The 27,926-nt window shown below is 37.1% G+C and overlaps 1 protein-coding gene across 4 annotated transcripts; it reads left to right on the plus strand.

Annotated features, from left to right (window-relative positions):
* The first annotated feature begins 105 nt into the window (after positions 1-105).
* On the plus strand, positions 106-27,921 carry LOC115441565 (acyl-CoA-binding domain-containing protein 5). 4 transcript variants are annotated; one of them, XM_030166393.2, is made up of 9 exons: positions 106-436; positions 18,778-18,889; positions 20,679-20,760; positions 21,375-21,519; positions 22,711-22,820; positions 23,502-23,586; positions 24,163-24,263; positions 24,642-24,773; positions 25,316-27,921. In XM_030166393.2, exons 1-8 carry the CDS (start codon positions 376-378, stop codon positions 24,762-24,764), a joined length of 819 nt encoding a protein of 272 aa, XP_030022253.1. In that variant the 5' UTR covers positions 106-375; the 3' UTR covers positions 24,765-24,773; positions 25,316-27,921. The 4 variants fall into 4 exon arrangements, with proteins under 4 accessions (XP_030022253.1, XP_030022254.1, XP_030022252.1 ...); XM_030166394.2 differs by having other exon boundaries at positions 22,711-22,811; positions 24,642-24,766; XM_030166392.2 differs by having other exon boundaries at positions 107-436; positions 24,642-24,766.
* Positions 27,922-27,926: the final 5 nt, after the last annotated feature.

Raw genomic sequence — 27,926 nt, forward strand, 5'->3', positions numbered from 1 at the left:
AGATAATTAGTATTTTGATCCACAGGCGTATAACTTTGATCGTATCGATATTTATTTACATCCCTATTGTGCGTATAACGATTGTGGAATAATCGAGTATTCATCTCTCCACTGAAGAATAGAAATCACTAGTCAACATTTTATGTCAATCAGGGTAGGGTGTGTTGCAGTTTTTGTTATTTTTACAAAATAGTAATCGCATTTTTTACAAGAAAAAAAGATTGCATTTGCTGCAATACACATAATATTCAAATTTTAGATAAATTCGAACATGATAAGCACAGTGAAGTGATTCCAGTTTCGCCAATATCAATTAGTGGGTCCAAAGTGCGTTGATTGTATTTCTTTTGTGATAGTGATTGAAAAGTGCCAAATATGTCTCTGGAGGAGAAATTCAACGCGGCGGTGAATGTTATACGCAGTTTGCCGAAGAGCGGTAAGGGATTTTTCCATATGCGAAAAGGGCAATCAGTTATCGATTTACCTTGGAATCGTAGTGATTGTAAAGATTGGTAGGTTTTGGATGCGTTTTTGTACATATTTAAAAAAAATAAAGTTAATATATTTTCCTATAATTCACCACTTATTGGAACAAAATATACGTAAATATTTTTCTTGATACCATTACGTATTGAAAAAGTAATCAAAATAAAAATTATTTTATACATGTAATGTTTTCGTCCTGGTTACAATTCTTTAGTAAAAATAATATGATGAATCTGTAATTAAATCCGAAGATCTTTTATGTGATGTAAATAAAAAAATTAAGAGCAAATGCCATGGTCTTCCTGGTCTTAATAATTTATTGTATTTATTTATTTAATAGATCCACCAGCGATTATTGCCGATAATAATATTATTGTAAGCATAAACATAAAATCTAAAACTAAGACCAGATAAACAGATAAAAGATATAGTGTTAATAAAGTCAATGTACCAAAGTTCAAATTTGTATATTTTATACTCAGTAAATATTCCATTTTACGCATCATTTGTTCTTTTTGTTTAAATATGGGTCATTATGAATAAAAAAAATTAATGCACACATCAAAATATTATATGGCCAGTTATTCAGTGTTTTGCTATACCATGTTGTTTATCTTTGAAAACACATACTAAATTTATTAATAATATGATAACTAGCATTAAAGGCATGGTCTGAAGAGATAACTAACATATATAATCTCTGTCCGTAACATAATTTTGTCAGTCGATGCATAAGACCATTTGCAAGCTCTTTTGATTAAAGTTTACCACTTCTATGCTGCATTATGACTACTATTTACAAAAGTAGGGCATAATAATTACTGTCTTTCATCTAAATTGACTACAGGCTGCAAATGAAATACCATGATAATAAGTTGGGTGTAATAATTATTATCTTGGGCTATCTAATTTGGCTACAGGAATATGAAATACCTTGATAATTTTGTTTATTGCAATGATTAATGATATTAACAACATGTCATTGTTTATTTAAAAATCGAAATACTGTGTAAACACTGTACTGTATTCTCTATAGAGATTCAGATGCATAGTCCATGTTTTGCCTTGTAATGCGTCAATTACTCTGTCTAGACGCCTTCGATGACACACTGTATGAATTTGTAAACATAGACACAATAAAGATTATATAGCTGATGTAAAGTAGACTTTCAACTGTGGCCTATAGATCCATTAGTTATTTGATTTTTTCTGATAGTGAATGAATTGCAGTCTGTTTAATATAATTTTCAAGCATAGGCACCCATTTCACCAATATACCTTAACTGGATGTATTTCCATGTCTTAGAGATGCTTTTTGTTGAAATAAGTCACTGTTTTAAGTCAGTTTTTACTGTGAAAACAGGGGTTGCTATCCATTTAGGTACAAAATACACATGTGGTGCATATAAAGGCTGTATTATAAACCCAGAGGGCTCATTCTAGGCATTGTGTGGAACCATAATGTTTACCTTCTGAGAGCTGAGAGTTGTCATTGTTAGAGTCAACACATTAATGATGTGTGGACTGAAGCTGAGTGTATTCTATTGTAATTTGTATGCTTTGAAATGCAAGCTTGTTGCACTCAGCTTGAGTACTCTTTGTGTACGGGATGTGGTGAAATCTATTATAATTGCAGGAAAATTACTAACATCTCTGCATTTCAATGTTTATATTGACATTACAAAGTAATGGCTAAGTATGGTTGCAGTAAATAAAACGACATGGATTGGCTTTACTTATTTATTTATTTATTTATGTCAATACATATACAGATTAGTACTGTAGTATGAAATAAAAATCGTGTAGGTACTTGCCTCAAAGACCTTAGCAAATATGTTACCTTAGTTAATAAATCTATGATACAAATCTATTTCGCTCAAAGTATCGCTGATACGAGCCGCGATGACTAAGTGCTCTATCACAGTAACCATCTCGCAGCTTAATGTTGTTACGTCACGTAATGCATTTCGTTACATAAATCGTCAGCGGACGCTGTAATGACCACCGAGATAACTTCATTACGAACAACCGAAGCGCTATGAGTTGAACCTGTTCGTACAAGGCGAACTAGCTCGTGTATCCAAAACATTTATTTCGACATAGTAAAAACTAGGGATATTATAGTTAAAAAACATTTGGAGAATACTTGTTTACATGTGTCAGACGAAATAACGACCACGGTAGACGTGGTAAAACGGTTCGTTCCGACAAGTAGTCACGGAATTCGCCGGTGACCGGAATTCACTAACACACCGGTATGTTTGGCCACAGCGAAGAATGTAACGTATTACGTCCCCTTCCGTCCAACATTAATTTTGTTACTTTGTATTTACTATTAGGTCCAGTTTGCTGGGAGAGGAAAATGCGCTTCCCATCGTGATGGAAACTAATTTTCTGGTTGCGAGGAAGCGAAGCCGCGATCTATTGTTTCATAGCAGGTTCAGGGGTTATCAAAGTGAATTTAAAACAATAGCTTTCGAAACACGAATATCGTTAATCGTGTGAAATCCGCATATCGGAGCACTGAAGTGCTTATTTGAATGGAATTGTGTGGGCTATTTCCACGATCTGCCTTCATGTGTCGTTGGACTTCAAGTCATTGAACTGATGCAAAAACTGTATTTGAAACCAAATATAATCTCTGTTGTTTTGTTATACGATCAATACAGGCTTGTTTTGTATACTTTTTTATGATTTCCAATTAAAGTATTGTTGTTTATTAACACCTTCTGAAATATGGTTTTAGTCTCCAAATATTTGGTGTGAACTTCTACACTCGTGTGTCACTATAGGATTACTGCTTTGGACTACTTTGCGTCTTTGATAATAATATTATAAAGTAGAATTAAATAGCATGTGCAAAAGGACTAGAATAATAAATAAAAATTATGAGCTAGGTTGCTGTTATCGGCCGTAATCGCCAGGCTTACACGAACCGCGTGCTAACTAATTTTATTGGCTTTTAAGAATATTCTTGGTATCCATGCTGTCTTCTACAGAAAACATCCCTTTAAAATACTTACTACACATTTACGATAATAATACAAAAACGATATGGATTGAGAATTCATCATGCAACGTGATCATATATCCAATTTCTGAATGACCAAGAGACTTGGCAATTGCAGCAAAAACGTTGGAACCGAAGGCCGAAGCACCCGCGGTGTCCATACAAAAGATCCAAATGATTGCCACACAGCTTACCAAACGTTGGCCACATACCTTTCTCTCTCTTCCAAGCACTCGTTGCATGGTGCCTACAAAGTTGCCAAACTCCGTTTTGCAACGTATGCATTAGCGCCGATGGTTCCAGTGGACCTTTATTTGGATTGAAGCTTGGATCCAACGTTGCTCCTTATAATATATCAAATTATAACCGCTATTCAGTGAAATCCTATCTATGACTTGAGGCTGTGCCATTTTAAATAAACATAGATCTGGGCCTGTCCGACCCTTCTTTCATGATGTATACTGATGTGCAAGACAAGTAAAATAATACTATTTTGAAGTGGATTTATGTGAGTAATATTGATATATCGCCAGTAATCAGTTAGTTTGGCAAAGGAGTACGGGAGATTGGTAGAATGTGGTCCCAGGAAAACAAAGCTACAGATAGGAGAGAATATAGTGAACTGCACTACTAATTACCCTTATCGTAATTTTGACTGACAATGGCTGTATCTGTAATAAGTTTAGAAGACTCTAAGTAGTTTTTCTCATAGATGGGCTGTTTGTCAAGAGTATTTCATTAACGTAATGTACTAGCTATTATTTTGCAGTACATTTATTGGTCGATACCTTTAAACTTAAGACGATTATTGTGCAGTATGAATTGGTTTCGTCAGCCTCTTAAGATGTGACTTGAATGCTCCATGAGCTGTGTTATGCAACATTGCTATATATTAATCAATCGTATGTTCTGCAGTAGTTTCGTCGTTTAGTTGGCAACGTGCATGTTGCATGACCTCTTCCATACGAATGTTCTCGATAAAGTTGAAACTTGAAATCGCTCATGCCTTTTAGTAAAATATGTGACAATCTTGTGGCATACTACGCTACGAGCATTTTTTCTCTGAAATAAAGTTGTTTTTCTCGTATCCATCGCAATTAATTACAAGAATTATTATTGTTTTGTTAGTCATTTTAATATTATGTAACATCAAACAATGAGTTTACATTAGAATTTATTTGTAACATACCGTTTGTTTCTAGAAATCGGAATATAGTGTGGAGTGTAGGATCTAGGAAATTCATGGAGATGAATTGGGCGGAAACTTGTTCAATACATTGTCGAGGCGTAGTCATTACAGACATTTTATCATTATAAATGTTTTTATTACTTACCACCCAAGAGATTCTTAAGTATTTTTTTTAATTTATCATCAAAATAGGTAAATAGATTCTGTTTGGTTACGTATTTAAGACAATGAGTCTGAAAACAATGACTATGTATGCGACCTTTGCCACGCATTCTTCATGTAAATTATATGAAACAAATCTATTATATTTTTATTCTAAGCGACCTAAAACAAGTTGTGAACAACCTCTGGGTCATTATACCTTAAGGACCTTAAGGTCGTTGGTAATAACTAATACATGACAGCAATTTAGCTCGTGTTAAGTATTCTAGGCAGGGTAAAATAACCAGCTTAATATTTTTTCTATGTACTTTAAAACCGATGAGCGGGCCATACGGAAGAGGTGGCCAATGCAAAACAATTCATAAATCCACTCACCAAACAGAACTATTAAATTGTCAGTTGACTTCATGTACCTAGTGCTTAAAAACGACAATCCGTTCGAACGCGGGATAAAAAAGCTATGACCTCCGAATTAACCTATCTATACATTATGATATTTATTCAGAATACTATTTTTTGTCAGTAACGCCTAGTGTCCAACATTCACACCTTCCATTGTGCTTTTAATATGAAGTAGGAACCACTAGATGTTAGCGTACCGCGAATCATATTTATACTTTTATGTCCTATTTATGGTATTTTGAAACTCAGAATCCTCTCAACAGGAAGTTACATGCTCCTTATATTTTAAGTTTTGCCTGGAAGTATGGATCTGATTAACAGCTCCATAATCATGAAATGTCGTATGACACAGAAGTTCAGAACTTGCATTCAAGTTTGTTTTGCATAATGGGTACACGATGTTTATATTATTAACCCTCTTGATCGTGTCAGATGTTATGGCAACCATGACTTCAAATAATTCATCATTAATCAAGTTGTTCACGTAATTTGTATAACTAGAGCGTGATTTTACATTTAACATGATTAAGAGTTTCCTACATACTACGTTAATAGCAAAAAACATCATCGGTGTCGAGACTTCTGTGTCCGCTTATTTATCTCTATGTTTAACAGTTGTTGTTACATCAATAACTATAACTACTCTTATGCCCATATTTATAAGGGGGTTTTTGGTGTAACTTAATTTTTTAAGGCATATTCCTAGGTTCCCATTACGGAGTGGTAAGTATTGTCTGCAATTTTGGGTTCAAAAACAATTACGTTGACTGAACATTTGCGTATCTGCGGATTGTAACATAAGTTTGTTACTTCTATTATTCCGGAAAATTAGGCAACCATTTGATTATAGTTTTATCGTCTCGACAAGTACTAACCAAGTCTTCAAAAGTTTAAGCCAGTGTCGTATGAATATATTATTTATAATGAACATGAACTTTGATGTAGCACTCTAACTCGTCGTTTGTTCTCGCACTTGAGCGAAGTTTTATTTGTTTTGTGAAACATAATATGATGATGTATGGTACGATGTGCAATTGTAATGAAACATTATGTTATATGGAAAATTCCTTGGGTCGGCTTCTTAGAAAACAGACAAATACATAATTTGTTGTTGAAAGTACATGTTTTGTGTAAATAATTCGGAATTTTCTTAAGTTCATTTTAGGCCCTTGCCATCAGGCTAGCTGCTCACCGTAAACAGTATGAAGAAAAATCGAATATATTCAACATTATTCTGTTTGTTCATGAATACTAGGTTTTGCTTTTGTTAAAGGCCTTTGCCTCTACAAAAGTCTCTTAATCACTGTACCGATCTGCGACGCCATTCTACTTAAAAATCAGATAAAAAAGGTTATTATTTCCCACGGCAGCAAGTTACCGGGGTAATTTACTTCTAACTAACATCCAAATATTTCCACAAACTTTGGCATTTATAATATTAGTAAAAGTAAGATAAAATGTACATAATAATTTTTATACAAGACAAACTTGAAAATTTGCCATTTTACTTTGACTTTTGCATTACCGAGGTCGCTCATTTCATACTTTCAAGGGCAATGGCTCCGATACAGCTGTTGTGGAATCAGAAGCAATTGTTTATCAATCATGCACTCGGCGCATGTCAATTGCTGTGTCATCGATTTGTTATGCCCTTGGGAGAATATTGCGTAAATTGTACCAGACATTAATTTGTAGGCGTCAGGGATTACAAGGAAATAAAAATATTATAAAACCTGGCAATGCATAATAATAACGACGATTATTAAAACTTAAAACTTGTGAAATAGCTTAGTTTTGTCTAAGGTCTGCTAAAGTCTTTTCCCGTGATAACAGCTTCACTGTCCCTTTTTCTGGGACAAAATATAACTTGTATGTTAATTTATTACTTGTTTATCTTATTCTAAAGTCTATTCAAAGGTTTAAATATGTGAATCGCTTAGAAACAGTAATATTGATTATTACCTGCGCAATAATGTGTAGTTAGGTACTGTAGGCGAATACAAACGAATTATGAAAAGAATATTTAGCGTGTTCAAGCTCGATAGTCCATTTTATTACACAGATGTCCCTTCTAATTACAGTTATGTATGCTACACACGACATGGAGGGTTGTAGCCGTCCGAGGGTGGTCTTATTAGTTGGCAGCTTAACGTCAGTACCAGCGAGAGTGTGTTTTACGAATATTAACCGTGTAGATTTACGTTTTTTTAACATAAGTGTGCAAGGCGAGCAAGTAACGATGTGAACCGGTTCTAAGAAAACTTGTAGCAACAAAGTTTATCTGTAATAAATGGACACTAATTATATCCAAGACATCAGTGGCGGACTTGCAGTAGTCTAGGCCTTAGTTCCAGGAGCCACTATTACGTTTTTTTACTTATTGCCTCTACTACCGCAGTTGAGGCAAATTTCACTATCAAACCTTATACGCGGTAGATTTTCAAAATGCTTGACGAACCTATGGTGTCATTAATTTTTACACTTGTATTTATAGTTTTGCATTTGACCGCCCCCTATATGCAGTCGCCACACTCTAGTCCTGGATCTATTTGGCATTAGGAGAAGTACGTCGTTGCCAGACATATTGAACCAAATAACTATTTTAATAAACATGACGTCTTGCTGTTAAATTTTCGTCTCAACTATGTTTTTTACCTCGTCGCGTTGGTGCAAATAAGGAAAGAGTTGTTAAGAAATCTTCGCAGTGCGTCTTGTAGCGAAGTTTGTATTAACTTTTATGATGTAGGTCGTATTTTATGGTCTTATGATTTTGTTTGTATCCAATAACAAGTTCCCAGTAACAAACTTTCATCTTGGTCAGGCCTTATCAATCATCGTGGACGACTGTGGGGGCTTTTAACACTGTGTACGGTGGTCACTATCCGGGTGAATATAAAATATATCCTACCACCACCTTTAGGGTAGGAATTAATTTTCTTAAAAGATCCTAAATCATTGTGATCTGATGATCACGGTACAACAACCGAAGGCTGAAACACAAGAACATTGGATGAAGAAGAATGAGCCTAGCATATAGTACTGTTATGAATAAGGATTTCTAATAAAAATAATTGTATGATAGTGACACGCTGTTCGAAAAGTCTAGCAGAAAGTTTCCTCATGATCTGTAAAGGTAAAGGGCATATGTTTTCCATTACATAAAGGTCGCCAAAGTCAAAGCCATGAATTACCTCAACATTAGTCATAATTTAGGTAAAAGTAACAGTAACTTTAACTATACTGTCAATGAACTGGCCATGCGTCGTAAAATGGATTTCAGTGAGGTGACATCGGTGACAATATGTTTGACACGAAGACACGACTCCTAAATGTTTTGTTACATGAGCATGATTGGATTAAATTAAAACAATACTGTGTTTTGGTTTTTGTTATCTTAGTTTATATTTATCATTGTAAAATGTTTGTAAATAATGACGAGCTAGCGCACAAAATATGCTTTGTTTTATGTTTTAGTATCTGTCTGTTGTTTTTAATCGATTATGATGTTTTGTATTACGTGTGGCGATAAATCATAGAATATTCAAGTGTTTTCTTGTATTACCTAATTGTTTGGTTCTCTCCCGAATATTTGGAGCCTACTGCTACTACCACTCATTTTGAAATCACGACAATTATAAAATATTCATTTACAGGACTTGAAAGTCGTTTATTCTTTTCTGTTCTCTGAGGCACTGATTCACATTAGAAAATAACCCTAGCTACGCTCATAAATATGATAAAGATTAACACGCACATCACGTGTTTATGCCCGAAGGAGTAGGTAGAGTTGTTACTAGGGCACCCATTTTTCGGCATGTGTGTGGTCCGTCCCATGGTATGATAAGAAGCAAAGCTATCGCCATACAAGGTACAAATTCCAGACTCAAGGGTAAAACTGAGTAGTAAGACCCACAATTTTTGCCCGACTCGGAATATGAATAAGCGACTTCAGAGCGGTAATCATACCGCTCACACAATACAACTCCACGAGGCACTAAAAGATTAACAAATTTTTATACGCTATAAATTAGCACTTGCATTAAAATTTAAGCGCAGCGTCGGACATCCATCCGCGGGGTGGACAGATGACCTCATAAAAGTCACAGGAGATCGCTGGATGCGGGTTGCTTCCAATAGGGCGATCTGGAAATCTTTGGGAGAGGCCCATGTTCAGCACTGGACATCCTGAGGCTGATGATGATAAAAAATATTATATTATTATTATTGTACCTACTGGCGTTATGAATAATTTTGATAATTATTGCATATTTTGGGTTAAAAACAATAAAGTGTTTATGCAATTGCACAACGTACGAGGTCGAAGCATTTGAACGAGATGTTTATTTAATTTAGACGATTATGATTGAGGTCGTGAATATATTAAAATGCATTAGTTTCCGCGCGATTTTTGTAGTTAAATAATCGCTATGAATTATGCATGAAAAAGGATATCTAGATCACGTAAACAAACAAATAGTTGATGTATATTTTACTCAGTATTGCACAAGAATTTGCTGGTGGTAGGATATAATTTACATCCGCCCGGATAGCGACCACCGTACAGGTGTTAAAAGCCCCCATAGTAGCCCGCGTAACCGTGGCGCATTCCGGCATGAGTATGTCCGGTTTCAACAGGCCGGTATAATTGTATCGACTGCCGAGGGGAAATCATCTCTTGTCAGTCGACATTCTATTGGTTCCCACTTCTTACCATCAGGTGCAGTAGGGTCGCTTTGTCGAAAACGTATGCAAGAAATTAGTTTTTATATTGCAATACATCTCCGTAATGATTTTTATTCTTAATCGCTATAAGTTTAGATAATACCAGAATAAAATAAGTCGTAAGAACAACGTATTGTATGTTTACAATTTAAACAAATAGCGTACAAATGAAATATGCATGGGATGAGTTGAACTACATTACATGTCCTTGATGCCTTTGTATAACACTTCTTACATGAGTATGATGTTAGAATTTGAGTTGAAAATTGCAAACAATATTTATTTAGAAATATTAAATTTACAGTTTTTATATGCTATCGTCTTGAGACTAAGCAAGCCTGTATCGTCAAGACCCAAGATCTTAGCCTAGTTGCCTACAGCTAAATATTTCCAATTGAAGCTGGTCTTATTACAAAATTTATTTTAAACGTAAATTATGTATCTAGAAGTACAGAAATGGTGCATATTTAAATAATTCGTTTGCGATATATAATGAATAGTAAATACATGTGTTAGTTGCGAAATAAGATAAAGAGATATAAAACAATAAATTAAGCAATGCATTGATATGCTGGGGATATCTGTATTTGGACGATCACACGCGTAACAGGGCAGGCCAAAGTGCAGGGGCCTTATTCTCTATCCCGCACGTTATTTTAAGAATAAGGGAACTGTAATAGGGGCAACATATTATTTTGTCATCGATAATATAACAAACAGAATGTAATTATTATTGATAGGATCTTTAGTCATTAACAAGTATTGCCTATAATTTTATACAATCGATGTATTAGGCAGATTTGCATTTGCATTATGTTGTTTTTCTGTGTTTTACAGAAAAACAACATAACTGTCTGTACAGACATATTATGTATGTATCTTCTGTCTTATCATAATGATAAAATTAGGGCCATAACTTTTTGATATATAATATGGAGGTATTGATATCATGTGATTATTTTGCTTATATAGTTAATTATGTTGATTTGTTTATCAATGATCACTTTTAGGTCTTGCTCCGGAATACTATTATTTTATAAAGACTTAATTATCTTATTATTAGCAAAAATCATACGACTTATCTCAAAACGCTCTAGATATGCAGGCGAAAGTTCAAATAATAATATATATTTCAGATAACACTGCTTGGTTGCGCCATATTTCTAATTCATTCTTTATAAATTTTAACTTCGCATTTCCGGTCGCGTCAATCCAAATACTGTCTTTTTTATTAATAATTAGGTGATACGACACGTGCATTTCCTTACCGCATCCCTTTCCCGCACATACCTTTCCAGCGAGCGAGAGCGAGAGCGCTTCGCTGGGAATTGGTTCCGCGAGTGCCCGCGCGCCGTACGGGGTGCGGGTGCAAAAAACACTCTTGTTCGCGCCCCGCAATGACATGGACACGATGACGTCGCTCGCATAATTAATTGAAAATTATCGGTCTGTGATGTTATTTCCTTAATTAACTTCGTATGACTGTGCATATCATAGATAGTGAAGTTTAGTATAAGTGGTCGCCGCAAGCAGAAACACGAAGCCGCCAGCATCAACCAGCCGAACCGCCGCCGCAGACGCCATAAGGTACTGTGCTCCCATCCTCTTTGAGTTGCCTATATTTTCATTTATATCCCGCAGGCAGCTCTAGTCCTATAAGTGCGTGTCGTGTCCAGATACATATTTCTCCCGCAAAATACAGTCCACTATTTTTTCTAAAGTAAAGAACCAGCGCCTCCATTTTGTGTTCCTATCGCACCGGACTTAATTAAATCTAACCGCATCGTTTGTAATAACGCTAATATTTATATTATAAATAGGATTGAGCCCTATTTATATCCGCGTAATATATTTCTTATATTATTTTCGCAATTTGTCATTCCGCATTCATCGTTTCGCAAACCGCGTGTACCTACAATTTGTCGTAGTTGTCTAGGTACTATATATCGCACCTATTATAGGAACCGCGCTATTTTATATAGTTTATACCGCTAATAAATAACATTTATTATATTAACGCTAGGTACTCAGTAGGGGTAGGCATAGTTATACACGTGTACCGTGCATGCATCTACGCATCATAATTTATTTGTACGTAGGTAGATATATATTCGCGTTAATAAGTACTTATTTAATCCGCGTAACGTGTGGGTATATTCTGCTTTCCATTGCATCGCACCGCGTACTTCGTTATATTTCTTTGCTCACTTCGGTACCTATTTCATTTTTAATCATGTCTAACGACAAGTTAACACTTTTAAACGCAAAGAAGGAATGCATGTATATGCGCATGCAATCTTTAGCTGACAAATCTAATGATTTGTCGATCGAATTAGTTAGGGAAGAATTTCTATGTGAGTTGGAGTTAATTGATAAATTGAGGTCTGACTTCGAAAGTGTTTTAGATGAAATAAATATTATACAATTAAAATTAAAACCTACGCACGTTGTTAATTATCAGCCACTAATTGCCTTCGATGACTTGTACAGTCGAGTAAAACGCGCCGAGAAGAAATTGTGTACGACAACTCAACCTGATGTTAAGTACAGCAATAAAATAAAATCTAAATTAGCTCGTATTGAATTGCCCGAATTTACCGGTGATGTTAAAGCATGGCCGTTGTTTTATTCCACATTTAAAAGCATGGTTCACAACAATCCCACGCTAGACGATTCAGATAAATTGCATTATTTAACATGTAAACTTAAGGGCAAGGCGCAGGCCGTATTTACTGGTATAAGTCCATGCGCTGAGAATTACACACTTATTTTAAACGCATTAATTAGTAAATACGAAGATAAACGGCTCCTCGCTAGTTCGTATTTAGATCAGATATTTGAACTCAAACCATTTCATTCCGCAACTGTCAATAACCTTGAACAGTTTCTCGATAAATTCGCAACTTCAGTTTCCGCATTAAAGAATTTAAAATTCGATAGTCTTTCAGATCTAATATTTTTATATATGGCTTTAAAGAAATTAGATAAAGAAACCGCACACGCTTTCGAGTTAGACAACAGGGGCTCCGCTATTCCACGTTTTGATTCCTTGGTGACATTTGTTCGCGATCAAACCAAAATATTGCAAAATACTGTCAAATCAGAAAATGTAAAGAAGAGTTTGGACCGTCGGACAGATGCGCCATCGAAGTCGCTCAAGTCAACGCATACCTACCTTAATACCGCGTCAGAAATTCCGCAGTCTAAATGTCCTTTATGCAATGTATCGCACGAACATTTATATAAATGTCCGGGTTTTCACAAACTTACACCTAACGAACGCTTTAAATTTGTAAAACCAAACGCTTATTGTGTTAACTGTTTAAGTACGAGGCATCGCTTATTTAATTGCAATTCTAAAATGCAGTGTCGTAAATGTCAATTGAAACATCACACTATGTTGCATTTTGATAATAATTCCGCATCGAGAGTGTGTGCAGTCGATTCGCCGCTTACGCCTATCGCGCCGCACACTAGTGTGACCGCGCGCGAATACAATAGCGAACGGCTCGGGGAGTCCGCTGCCGCGCCGGCCGCGCGGGCGCTCCCGCCCGCTACTACTCGCACCGACGATGTTGCGCTGTGCGCTCTCTCGCACAATAATATTCCGCCAGTGGCTAGCACTGTTTTACTCGCTACCGCGCGCGTTATTATTTTTGACGCTCATGGAGTTGAACATTATGTTCGTGCTTTATTAGATAGCGCTTCTCAAAGTAATTTTATTACTAGTGTGTGTTGCGACCGTTTAGGATTAAATTGTCGTAAAGAACAACGGTGCGCTGTTAAAGGTATAGGAGGTGCCGCTAAATTTACCCAGGGTTCCGTGAATATTAAATTCTTTTCTCGTTTTAATAAAAATATTAATTTTGATATGGAGTCATTGGTAGTGGACAAGGTGACCGAATTATTTCCGACCGTCTCGGTTGATACTTCGCTGCTGACTTATTTAAACGACTTACCTCTGGCTGACGATACTTACGCCGTCCCTGGCGAGATTGACTTATTAGTTGGCGCTTCTATTTTCCCTCACCTTTTGTTGTCGCACAAGGTCCAAGGACAACCCGCTCGCGTCGCTCCACACGCATTAGAGACCGTATTAGGATACGTGATCTTAGGTTCCGCGCCCGCATTTAATCATACTTGCGCGTCAGTTTCGTACTGCTGTGCAGTTGAGCCGCTAGAATCGGTGATTCGAAAGTTCTGGGAGTTGGAAGAAGTGGTAGTTCCACCCATTCTTAGTCCTGATGATAAGGAGTGTGAAGAAATTTATACTCGCACTACCACCCGCGAAGATGATGGTCGTTATACCGTCGCGCTTCCCTTTAAAGGGGATGTATTTAGTCTCGGCAATTCTCGACGAATAGCTGAGAAATGTTTTTTCTGTTTAGAACGGAGAATGCAGGCTTTACCTAAATTAAAGCAAGCCTATGATGATGTCATACACGAATATTTACAAAAGGGTTATATCGCAATCGCACCTCCGGACATAGGTGATATTAATACCGCTCCGTCATATATTATACCGCACCATGGGGTTATTAGGGAGGATAAGCTTACCTCTAAACTACGAGTCGTGTTTAATGGTAGCGCAAAACTAGCACATCGGTTTCACTTAACGATATTCTTCATAGTGGACCCAATCTACAGGGCAACTTATTTAATATTATTTTTAACTTTCGTTTATTTGCCGTAGCCCTTTCAGCGGATATTAGACAAATGTTTCTTTGTATAAATATACGCGAGTGCGACCGTAGATTTCAACGCATTTTATATCGTTTTACGCCTGAGGAACCCCTGCAGGTTTATCAGTTTAACCGCGTCTGTTTCGGTCTTAAGTCTAGTCCGTACCACGCGCTTCGGACGATAAAGCAACTTGCGTCAGATGAAGGCGATTCATTTCCTAAAGCTCGGGAAATTGTTGAAACCGGGTTATATATGGATGACTTTGTTTACTGCGTCGACAGTGAAGATGAAGCCATCTCCACCGCAGCTCAGGTTATTTCTCTTATGAAGGCCGGGCAGTTCGATCTCGTAAAGTGGACGAGCAATTCGCAAACTGTATTAGATTCTATTCCGCCCTCACATCGTCTTTCATCCGTAAAGGAGTTTGATGATTGTGATTCGCATAAAATTCTCGGTCTGTGTTGGTCACCCAGGTCAGATTCATTTAGTTTAAAAATTTCTACACCAGACGAGACATGTACGAAGCGTACCATACTTTCCTGTGTTGCGCGACTATGGGATTTAATGGGGTTTGTAGCTCCGGTAATATTATATGCCAAGCTCCTCATTAAGGAACTTTGGTTAATTAATTGTGATTGGGACGAGGTCCCGCCTGAGAACATTATTAAGTTGTGGCAGCGTTTCAGGGAGGAACTTCCCATTCTTGAATCACTTAAGATACCACGCCATGTGGATATTAGGCCGACTAGTGTAGTGAACGTCATTGGCTTCGCTGACGCAAGTGAGAAAGCTTACGGCGGCGTTGTATATTTTCACGTCGAAAATGATGGCGTTAACACAGTTCATCTAATTAGCGCAAAGTCTAAAGTTGCGCCCCGCAAAGTTGTATCTCTCGCTCGGCTTGAATTGTGTGCCACATTAGTTCTCGCGAAATTAATAAGTAGCATTATTGACGCTTGTAATAAACGCCACAAAATTAATATAGTATACGCGTTCTCAGATTCCACAGTTGCTTTATGTTGGATTCACTCCTCGCCGCACAGGTGGGATACGTTCGTGGCTAATAGAGTTTCTAAAATTCAATCTTTGTTACCTCCGCAAAACTTTTATCATGTGCCCGGTATAGACAACCCAGCGGATTGTCTATCTAGGGGACTTTCTCCCGCACAAATTCTTAATCATCCGCTTTGGTTTCATGGTCCGTCCTGGACATCGTGTAGTCCGTCGGAATGGCCCATTTCCGCTTTCGAACCGTCTACGGTTTCAGAACCGCCAGAAGAGAAGAAACACGCTTTAGTCGCTTCGATTCCGCGTCAAGAATCGGTAATTATTGACTTGGCCAATAACTTTTCCTCTTGGTCCAAGTTTTTACGCTGCGTTGTATACGTTTGCCGCTTTTCGAAATTATTACCCTTGCGTGATAATATTTCCGCTTCAGATTTAAATTTCGCAGAAAATATAGTTGTTCGGGAATTACAAAAAATGTTTTTCCGAGATGAGTTAGTTAAACTGCAAACCGGAAGGATTTGTAGCCGTACTTTTCAACGACTTAAGCCATTTTTACACAATGGTCTTATCCGCGTAGGTGGTCGTTTAAGCCACTCTGATTTAAAATTTGATCAAATGCATCCCATTGTTTTACCGCGCAAGCATCATATTTTAAATTTATTGGTTGATTATCACCATAAAGTTAATTGTCACGCTGGGCCCGACCTACTTATGTCTCTCCTGCGTCAGAATTATTGGATACTCTCTGCACGCAGCTTAATTAGAAATAGGGTACATAATTGTCTTCCTTGTTTTCGTCTTCGCCCGAAACAAATATTTCCGGAGATGTCAGAACATAGGCCTTGTCGAGTATTAGAATCCGCAAAACCGTTTGTACACACGGGTACTGATTACGCAGGTCCATTCAAGGTCACCCTCACTCGCGGTCGTGGTGTTCGTGCCACCAAGGCATACGTTTGTCTTTTTGTTTGTTTAACAACTCGCGCTGTACACATTGAACTCGCCGGCGATTTAAGTACCGCTAGTTTTCTAGCCGCGTTTAAACGTTTTCTTTCGCGTCGCGGTCCCATCAGTAGAATGTATTCGGACAATGGGACGAATTTTATCGGTGCCAAGCGTACGATGACGGAACATCAGAAATTTCTGAGGTCTAAATATTTTAAGACCGAATTTGGTCACATATTGAGTGAGAATCGGATCGATTGGTCTCTGAATGTATCGACTGCGAGTCATTTTGGAGGCAATTGGGAGGCTAACATCAAGAGCCTCAAATCACATTTATTCCGCGTAATAGGCGAGCAAATTCTTACTTTTGAAGAGTTGAGTACCGTACTCACTCAGGTAGAAGCAGTAATGAATACCAGGCCTTTGTACCGCACTTTATCTAGTGACCCGTCAGAACCACTAGCTTTAACTCCAGCCCATTTCTTAAATTTCACCCCGCTTAAATTTCTACCGACCAAGGAAATTACTGATAATCGACTTAATATGCTTTCGCGTCATGATTTACTTGACAAATTGTTACAATCTTTCTGGAAGCGATGGAGAGCAGAATATCTGCATACATTGCAATCTCGCGTTAAATGGAACACGCCTTCCAACCCTATTCAAACAGGGACCGTAGTTATTTTAAAAACAGATAACGCACCGCCTCTTCACTGGCCTCTTGGGCTCGTTGAAGAAGTTTTTCCGGCGACTGATGGCGTGACTCGCGTCGTCCGCGTTAAAACCGCGACCGGGTCGTATTTACGTCCAGTTGTTCGTTTATGTCCTTTGCCCAACCAATAATATATAAAATTCGCATTTAAATAATTTAACTTTAATTTAGTTTTTGTTTTGAAGCCGTCCCTTCAAGCCCGGGGGGAATGGTTGCGCCATATTTCTAATTCATTCTTTATAAATTTTAACTTCGCATTTCCGGTCGCGTCAATCCAAATACTGTCTTTTTTATTAATAATTAGGTGATACGACACGTGCATTTCCTTACCGCATCCCTTTCCCGCACATACCTTTCCAGCGAGCGAGAGCGAGAGCGCTTCGCTGGGAATTGGTTCCGCGAGTGCCCGCGCGCCGTACGGGGTGCGGGTGCAAAAAACACTCTTGTTCGCGCCCCGCAATGACATGGACACGATGACGTCGCTCGCATAATTAATTGAAAATTATCGGTCTGTGATGTTATTTCCTTAATTAACTTCGTATGACTGTGCATATCATAGATAGTGAAGTTTAGTATAAGTGGTCGCCGCAAGCAGAAACACGAAGCCGCCAGCATCAACCAGCCGAACCGCCGCCGCAGACGCCATAAGGTACTGTGCTCCCATCCTCTTTGAGTTGCCTATATTTTCATTTATATCCCGCAGGCAGCTCTAGTCCTATAAGTGCGTGTCGTGTCCAGATACATATTTCCCCCGCAAAATACAGTCCACTATTTTTTCTAAAGTAAAGAACCAGCGCCTCCACTGCTATTTTGTACTTGAAATATATGTCGCTATTTGTAACAATTTATTTGGAAATAGACAATAAAGCCGCGTTAACGATATTTGAGTTTAATTACCATGACTATAAGATGTTAATTACACATAATTTGGAGATAACCTTACAATATTTTCCTCAAAAAGGTGACGCACATACGGAGACTATATTGATGGTCACACCAAAATAGACTGTGGTGACTGATACCGACGCCACAGAAGATAGAGAAAGATACTATCATCGAAGATACTTTAGATATTATTGCAATGAAAATTTTGCACTTATCCGTTATAGCTTATTAGGTTTAAAAAAACGTTCCTGTCTTACTTTTTTATAAACCTTTTTTGTCACTTGGGTGACTTGGGTCTATGAACTCTACATATCTATACTAATCCATGCTAATATGTAAAGCTAAAGAGTTTATTTGTTTGAACGCGTTAATCTGAGGATCTACTAAAGCGATTTTGATTTTTCCCCTAATATGAAGCTACATTATTTCTGAATATAGGCTATATGCTTATTATAAAAATATTCATCACGGAAAACTTCACGAAGGCCGAGCCGCAAGCAAAAGCTAGCTAGCTTTAATAATAATCCAGACGATCGTTGGATAACCGAACTTATTTATTTTGTTTCTTTTTAGGTTCATACCAACCAAGCAATGAGCTGATGCTTCGCTTCTACAGCTACTTCAAACAGGCGACGGAGGGACCTTGCGACAAACCCAAGCCGGGTTTCTGGGATGTTGTCAACAGGTCAGTTTTATAGTAATTGCATAAGATTAACAATGGGTTTCCTTTTTCTAAGAACCAGAGCAGAGACTTGTAGAGCATGCGCTCTGACGCCAGCTAAAGTTAACAAAAAATATTCATTATCAAACTATTATGAGAGAGTATTTGTTTATAACATATTATAATTAAAAATACTACCATATCTTAGGAAGAAAAAATGGGACCGCGAGTGTCCATGTTCTTTTACTTTCTTTAGCTTTACCGGCATAGCTGTGATCAAATACTATACATCATGTGAAATACAAATTCCCTTACACATCTTAGTTGCGGAATCAAGTGATTACATGAAGTAATTACTTTCTAGACCTGCAAAGCGATTACGGCTAATGAGTTTCTCGCTTTTTGTCAGTTTTTTTTGCCGTTCTTGTTAGTGTAATGCAATCATCTTGTCTAGGTATCAGTATAAATAAAAAACTATTTTTATAACGACATCGGCAAATTGCTGTGACATTTGAGGTTACTTTATTATATTAGGTACCCAATTCGTTTGCTTAAATTCTGAAGTTATATGAGTATTGTATACGTCTTTAATTTTATTGCAAAAGTCAACAATCGAGCATATGACACATGCAAAGTGATCTCTACTGTCTAGAAACAACAAAAAAATCTGAAGAATCATGGATGTCCTGCCGGCCTTAATAAAATAAATGGGAATTTCCGAAGAGAAGGAGATGTTTGGGTCTAAGGAAATGTTATTGTCTGTTTTTTTTATTTTGGTGTTACCACCTTGGGAGGGCTTAGTTATTCTTGTTATTATTAGCTGTAGCCACAACTACACTAAAATTGTAGATCGTAGCTATTAGCACGCAAAAAAAATCTTCAATATGTTATTACGAAATTAGTCTCAGTAACTTTTATGTTAATTTAGGAACTTTCTAGAAAGTTCACGACCGTGTAATAATTTGCACTAGACAATTAAACTGTGATTACACCGCGGCGCGGTTCGCGCGTCATTTACCATCGCATTGCTTATGCGGCGAACATTACATACTTCTATGGTGCTGTGCGTGTCCATAAATTAGGTCGATGAAAGTGTTTATTTCATCGATATATCATGTGTAATATATACAATAGTAATTTATTATGTGACGCTTGGAATAATTACGGTTACTTCCTGGCACAACTAGATGTGGGTAATTAGAATTTATAAGGTCCATAAAAAGACATCTTAGTAATAGTGTCTCGAGCCACAGTGACCAATTTATACGTCCAAAAACAAAATAATTTAATTTTTATTTCAATAAGTAAGTATTCATAATTAACTGAATGAATCTATTGTTGTGGTGTCTTTAGTGTTTAGTGAGATTTGTTTAGTCAGGCGAGCCACTGCAAAGGCTCGGAACGCCGCAGATTGATTATTGCAGGCCTAGAAGTCGGGTATTATTGTGACTCACCAATCTAGTCACCTTATGCAATAAAATGTCACCATTAAATGCCTTGTAGAGCCAAAAGATTTGAAAGGAATCATAAATGGTTTGAATTTTTAATACCCTTGAAAAAGTGAAGCCAGGATGACGAGCGCGGTGGAAAACCAAACAATACTTTATAATTCAAGGTTTTGGATTGTGTTTCTTCTGTTTATGGGCGCTTGTATCGCTTACCATTAGGCGAACGGCAAGTTCGTCTCGTGATTCAAAGCAATAAAAATAAAAAGTCATGGATTGGAGGGATAAATAAATACAATAGGTAATCTTTTATTTAATGCGTTATATTTATATCGCTATATTTTTGTAACGTGCCATTTTTTCTTTAGAGCAAAATGGGAATCATGGAACAAACTGGGCAACATGACACGCGACGAAGCTATGCAGGCGTACGTCGACGAGTTACATAAAGTATGTACATACATAATTTCAAATGAGACCTATTTTAAGTAAACGTAATTTAAAAATTACTTTTATTAGTAATTTATTACCTTCTGCATCAACCATTACTTTATCTTTTGGAGGAATCGAAGTCCGTTCAAAATAAAACACCAATGGAAATTGTAAATTAGGATTTAAGGGTGTGACAATTTTATTTTTACATAAGCATGCTGCATTCACTTCCAGAAAGGCATACACAACTGTGTAATGTATTTTTTCTATATTTCTGTACATTTGATAATTGTTAAAATGTGTAAAGCCTAGTTTAGTGAATCTAAAAAAATAAGAGCCAATAGCGTCTTGTTTAATGCAACGCTGGTAAAATTTGTACTCTTCTAAGGCGAAGCGAGCAAAGGTAATATATATATTTAACACCCTGTGTATATATATGTTTATTTGTCCTTTTTACGTTCCACACGAATGACGTGTCTTTTTGCATGCAACTACGATTACATTACCATGAACATTGTCGTCTTATTTTGTGTTTTATAGTTATTTTATTCCACACACATGACATTCTAGCTTTTGTATCATTGTAAAACTGATATTGTTCATGTTTACATTGATATGTATGGTTGTTCCAGATAGTGGAGACGATGTCGTACAGTTCTGACGTTGCGTCGTTCCTCTCGGTCGATGACGATGAACAAGGCTTCCCCAACAGCGACCTGGAGCTCGTCGCCGGTGACGTTCTCGCGCGCGTCAGGTCCGAGCACAACACGCCTATTGGTACGGGAGATTTGTGATTTTGACACGTATTTTAATATCTTTAATGCAGTGAAGTCACTTTGCTATGCTAGAAAAGGGAAGAAATAAAAACAGCGGTGTGTTTTAGGTCATTTTATTACCCCCCTGTATTCTAGTACTCATGGTATTCGAAATATTTCGTATGTCTACTGAGAGAAAAAATGGCTCATTCCAACTTATGTTCCGGACTAAGCCTTAATAGGTTAAGTAAGGGAAGCAGGTATAACTGGTGTAGCAAACAACGAAGAAATACAAAAACAAGATCCGTAGACGCTGAGCTTCAACAATATTTACTTACCAATTGGTATTGTTAAGCCGTCAGATTGATCTGGAAGTCTTTAGGAGAGATTTACTATATCCAGCAGTAGACTTTATGCGGCTGCTGGTCTGCTATGACTATTCCGCCTTTACTCACCTCAGTGGTGGGTACCACTACAAATCCTGTTATCCAGGGTTGGCAGTGTACGCATTTTACGATACCAAGTGGTAAGCTCGAAGAGTCTTTGGGAGCACCAATAAGTGTTAACCCTCAACGAAATTAAACAAATGGAAAGAAGGGGAGGAGTTTGAAATATATTTTTTACAGGTGGTAAGTCTCTCATATGTGAGACTCTGCCTGGTATTTCTGCCGCCAAGCAGTAGGGTGAAGTCACTGTTGTATTCCAGTTGAAGAATATTGTAGCCAGTATAAAGTTACTGGACATAATAACACTTAACATCCCAAGTCTTAGGAGAGCGAGCGCAGTGGAATAGCAAACAACAATGAGTAATGCAAGTTGTTGGATGGTGTTTCTATTGTTTATGGGCGGTCGTTTCGCTTAATATCAGGCGAACGGAAAGCCCGTCTCGTAATTCAAAGCAATAAAAAAATAAAATAATGACCCATTCCAAAATTGCCAATTTGTGGGAATCGTCAAACAACCAATTTCTGTTTGCGACCTTTTAGATTTTTCCCTTTTTTTTTTAATGCTATAGATTTTATTTTTTTACCTATCTTTAATACCTAAGCTCAATATTATAGCAAATTACAAAAAAAAGGTAGCAAACAAAAATGAGTTTTCCGACGACTGCCACAAATTAACAATTTTGAAATAGGTCATTATTTTATTAAGAGTGCGAATCAGTCTTGCCGGTCTGCTAGCTAATACTTATAATAATATGTTGTGTTGGCAGGCTCGCGGTCGGTGAGCGGCGCGTCGTCGCCGGCGCGCGCCGCGTCGCCGCCGCCGCGCACGCGCCACGACTCCGAGGACGAGTACATAGACACGGTTGATGTTAGTGTTGTACGTACGCGCTCATTTGCTAACAATACTAATTACTAAACCGACGACAAATGGCATCCTTGCTGTTTCCTTTTTACAGCCCTCCCTATCCTATTCAATATTCATCCTTTACAGTCCAAATTCCAATTTGTTGTCCTAAGTCGACAATTGTACCCACAATTGTTTCAAATGTTAAGTTAGTGAAACATCTTGAATCGAAACCTCATTTGATATCTCTGTTGTACAAATTCTTCACGGCTCTCGTGCGTTTTTCTTTCTCTTCCTTAATAATTAAATTTTATTTAATTATTTTAATGTGTAACTTAATTTTTTCACCTTCTTAATGTAGTTCTTCTTTACTCTTTCTTCGTGTTTCTGATTTTGCTTTCGATCATCTTTGTCCATACAAGCTTAGCAACCTTATGTGTTAAGGTAAGGATTGAGGTCTAGCAACCGTAGCCAAGTGTTTTTCTTTTCGAGAAATACGTATATATACTGGTATTGGAATAATGTTATATATTTAACCCATTACTTGTCTGCCAACTGATAAGTGTCTGCAGGCACCCCATTGGAAGCGACTAATTGGCAATTAAGGTCAATTTTTGACAAGCCGGACCAACCACGAACAAGAGATATAAGCCTGGCGAACAGGGGATAAACTAGTAGCTTTTGGAGATACAGGACTGGTGGTATATGTTTCAGAGTGAGCCAGAGTCGCCAGCGCAACAACGGCCCGCTCCCAGACTCAGTAATGGACACGCTCACCAGATCACATCGCAGCTGACACGTGAGTACATAACTATTCTCATGATTCGTAACGATGTCATTCGTGATTCCATTATTGGAACTACTTTACTAGAAAAGGTCTTAGAACTTGCTCTTTAATATATACACTTTAAATTATATTGCAGATCTTAGGTACGCAGGTTTTTTCGAAATGTATTTCATTGCTGTATCAGTAAGCAAACCGTAATCGTTAGTTAACATTGTAGTACACACGTAACTTTGAAGAAGCTCAAGTATCTTCTAGTGAGGCAATTGAATCCGTCAATGGGCCTTTATTCCCGAAGGGGTAGGCAGAGGTGCAACCCAGACACCCACTTTTCGCGGTTTATGTTTCGTCCCATAATGTGATATGTCCCCATCGTCATATCGGGCACAAATTCGGGACTGCGGACTGATAATGAGCAGAAAAAACCTAAATGTCACTTTGCCCGACTCGGGTTTGGAACCCAGGACCTCAGAGCGGTGTCATGCTGCGCACGCATCGCAACTACGCCACCAAGGCAGTCTTTATGATAAGTAGCTATTATGTAGATTGTAGTTCCAAAAACAAAACAAAAATATGTTATTTTTTTTATAGATCTGAAAGTGTTAGAGCAGCTCCCCGGCACGCTCGCGAGGCTCGAGGCTGACGTCGCGGCGCTGAGGAAAGCCGTCGAGGGCGACCGCCGGATATTAGATGTGAGTTTACAGTTACACTAGATAGATGGCGTTAAACATAAACGCAAGACGTATGGCTGTTTGTTCGTACTACATGCTTTATTTTCATACTACCCTTCTATTATCAATTCTAAAGTTTGTGAAGATGTGTCAGTGCATACACGTATTTCCAGTAAGCTGTTATTAATTTTTTACCATTAATAATAACCTAGATGTGAAATGGATTTGTTCGCCTAATGAAAATGTATACATATTGTTAATTCTTATTTGGTCTACTGCGATATGAGCCTGGAGCCTAGTGCAGTGGCCACCGTGAAATGATTTATGTTCTTGTATCCATTAATAAAATAAATAAATAGTAATATACCATAATATATGATTTATTTGTGGTGTCCGCAGCAAGTGTCGCACGGGTGGCGGTGGCCGTGGCAGGAGCTGAGCCCGCCGACGCTGGCGCTGCTGCTGGTGTGGCCGTTCATCGCGTACAGGATCGCCTCGAGGAACTCGCGCCGCGCCACATAAGCGTTAGTCGTACGATACTTAATAGTATTTATGTTTTATCACTTGCTTTTGCTCGCTGTTTCGCCCACGTGAAAAAAAAAGAGAGGATAAAGGTTCCGCTTTATATTTGCCCGGAATATAAGTAGCCTATAAGCGCTCAGTAATAATGAAGCTTGCTATTAGTGAAAAAAAAATCATAGTCGGTTTAGTAGTTCCGGGATTAGCGTGTTCTAACAAATAACTATCTGTTCAGTTTTATACATTAGTGCAGATTTAATAGACATACGAGTATGTTTTTATTTTATATTAATTATTGATGGTGTTATTTAATTTATTTATATAAAGGCTACATTTTATTGCAAATGAGTTTAGAAGTTAAATTTACCAGGGCCCAAAAAGTGTTAACTTTTTAAAGATCTCTCATATTTGGAATTGATGAAGATAGGGTCAGTGCACAAGTTTATAAAGTGACTTGTCTTGTCTGACACTTTATCAGACTTGTAATGTGGAATTAAAATATTAATATTCTACTAACTTATTGTTTTCTTTCATAAGGTTATCTTTTCCAACAGGTCGCAACATCACGGTACAACATGCTAGTTTAGGCGTCTCACACACGACCAGTCGCCGTCGACGTGTCGCTTGTAATGTTCGGATATCTGTATCCGCATATCCGTACGTGCCGACGAGCGGCGAACATTATATTATTACATTTATGTGTGGTCGGATACTTGACTTTATAAGCACATATCTCTTTATTTCTTTTAACTATTTCTTTGCTCAAAAATATCTTAAGTATATCATTCGACAGCTTTATTATTATTGGTAATTGGTAATACACTAAACGACGCGTCAATATGCCCATTTTCAACAAGATAATTTTTGACGTTGTCTAATTTGTTAAATGTCTTAGTAAGTAAACATCACCTCTACTATTCTTTAAACTTTTAAGACTACATTCATACAATGAATTTAGTTTTTCCTTTCCACCACATTTATTTGTAATAATGTCCTCGTGTTAGAGGACAGTATCGCATTTTATTATTGTACACAAGAGTGGGCGTTTGATGATTTTGGGTATTGGTTTATTTTATAACGGTTCGATATCGTTGAAGTTAGTTTTGTGTAAATTATTTCCAAAATTACTCGTAATAGTTTGGTGACTATGGTTATTCAAGACATCATTCCAAACTTTAACTAAACGCGAAGGTTTTATCGGTAATTTTCAATTTGACGTGATATATTTTTTTAATTTAATGTCGTGTTACGGTCGATGAACAATGGCTGTGTAATTATTGTTTGTAATGCGACTTTTTGTCGTTCAGTTGTGTAGCTAATTTGTAAACGCCCTTATATCTACTTAATTTGTGAGATCTGATGTGTGTAGGATTTTGATGTCACAGTATCACAGTACGTCAAATCGTATAAAACAATATTAGAACAATAGTGGTAGAACGATTTAGTTTTATTGTAAATAGTTTCCGATAAATTATGTTTATTGTTGGTACTTAAATTAAAATGGATGTTTGCAATTTTATGAACATATATTTATTAAAACAAACATACAAAATGGGGCTATTGACTTACTTATCGGTCGGGTTATTTTAATTTACGTTATTGGTAGATAGTGTTCGCCGCGCAGTCATTGGTCATCGGCCTTATGACAGAATTTATGCATTGTTACCTATATTTTTACTTTCAAACATTCGTCATTTAAGTCTAACGTTTACTGGTAGGTTTATATATCGGTATGTGTTATTTGTATGTGATATGTAGTTATTAATGTGATGGTCGGTTTCACCACTATGTTACGTAAAGAAATAACGGCAATTAGAGTTTGTCCTTTGTTTGTAAAGGCTAGTTTTATTGACAGCAACATAGACCCGTATTAATAAATGAAAGTCAACTTTATGTATGATGTAAATAGACTTTTAATTAGAACTATTTAATAAACCAAGCTTAAGTTCATCGCTTGGGTGTATTGTTTGGGTGCCCCGTCGAGGCAGAGAGAAACTGTAGGCTTTCGAGCGCGGCGCGGGAGCGATGGCACATGATGCCGCCGTGTATTATGGCGGCGCACTACAAGTTTGCTATTTAAGAGCTGGTTCTCAACTGAGTGACGGTTGTTAAATAAACGAAATTCAACTGTCAAAATCAGTCATACGCTGTGACTGAACATCATTTGAGATGTTGAACTGTTTATTAAATAACGACGACGTCAAGATGCTGACTAACATGATAGCGTCTCAGCTGATATTGCACTTAAGAGCGAAATTGAGTTGCATCTTTTAATACGGCCCTTAGTTTCTTTGCCTGTGATGTATATGTGTTGGCAACTATTATCGATTTTGCTTAAGCTAACGTCTTCAGTCCGAAAGAAACTGATTGTTAGACTGGTATATCAACAAATTGATATATCTTTAACAATAAAGGCTAATCGATGGACACCTGATTTGTCAAAATCGGCGCTTTCAATAAACGATCCCAATCACTTTTTAGTAGTGTCTCAAAAATGGACCAATCAGAGCAAAGTTTTTTGACATGCTTACAAATGAGTTATTTGATTGGTTCATTCTCGGATTAAACATTGATATTGGGATTCTTTATTGAAAACGGATGATAATCGAACAAAAATAGGATTTTTACATACATAGAGTGTAAAAATAATTAACCTTCCTCGCTTCGCCATAGTCGGAACATAGATAAATCCGTGTTGAACGTTTAGTATAGAGGTGAAACCGTCTACGCGAATGTAGTTTTTATTTCGAAAGGTATCACCATACTAGCTAAGTCAATGTAATTCACATAATATCACGATTTCTGTATGAAGTACATTTCCATTGGAGTTTTTCTTTTTTCACTTAGTATTTAAATGTTTTTACGACGTAACTATGCTGATTGTTTTCTCGCTTGTGGATGTTACATATGAATTTTTTAATGTAGTTTCAGTCCTGTAATATTACGTAATAGCGGTCTAATATCAGTAACAAATTCACAATAAAAGTATGGATAAGATATAAATAATGTTGTTTATTAATGGAAATGTACTATTGATGTGGTGTTCATTCTTAGATGTGAAAATAATGTAGATAAATTATTCGCTGATTAGGGGCATTCATCAGGGCGAATTAAACTGTTGGACTTTTGTTATTAATTGTAATAAAGGGGATCTTTTGAACTTGT

This window comes from Manduca sexta, chromosome 18 (genome assembly GCF_014839805.1).
Source record: "Manduca sexta isolate Smith_Timp_Sample1 chromosome 18, JHU_Msex_v1.0, whole genome shotgun sequence".
Lineage (NCBI taxonomy): Eukaryota > Metazoa > Arthropoda > Insecta > Lepidoptera > Sphingidae > Manduca > Manduca sexta.

What these genes read in the sequence shown, in the direction of transcription:
- LOC115441565 (XM_030166393.2), top strand. Translation starts at nt 376, where the DNA reads ATGTCTCTGGAGGAGAAATTCAACGCGGCGGTGAATGTTATACGCAGT. An exon ending in ACGCAGTTTGCCGAAGAGCG is followed by an intron (nt 437 to 18,777) that starts GTAAGGGATTTT and finishes GTTTCTTTTTAG; the next exon opens with GTTCATACCAACCAAGCAAT. An exon ending in GCGACCGCCGGATATTAGAT is followed by an intron (nt 24,264 to 24,641) that starts GTGAGTTTACAG and finishes TGGTGTCCGCAG; the next exon opens with CAAGTGTCGCACGGGTGGCG.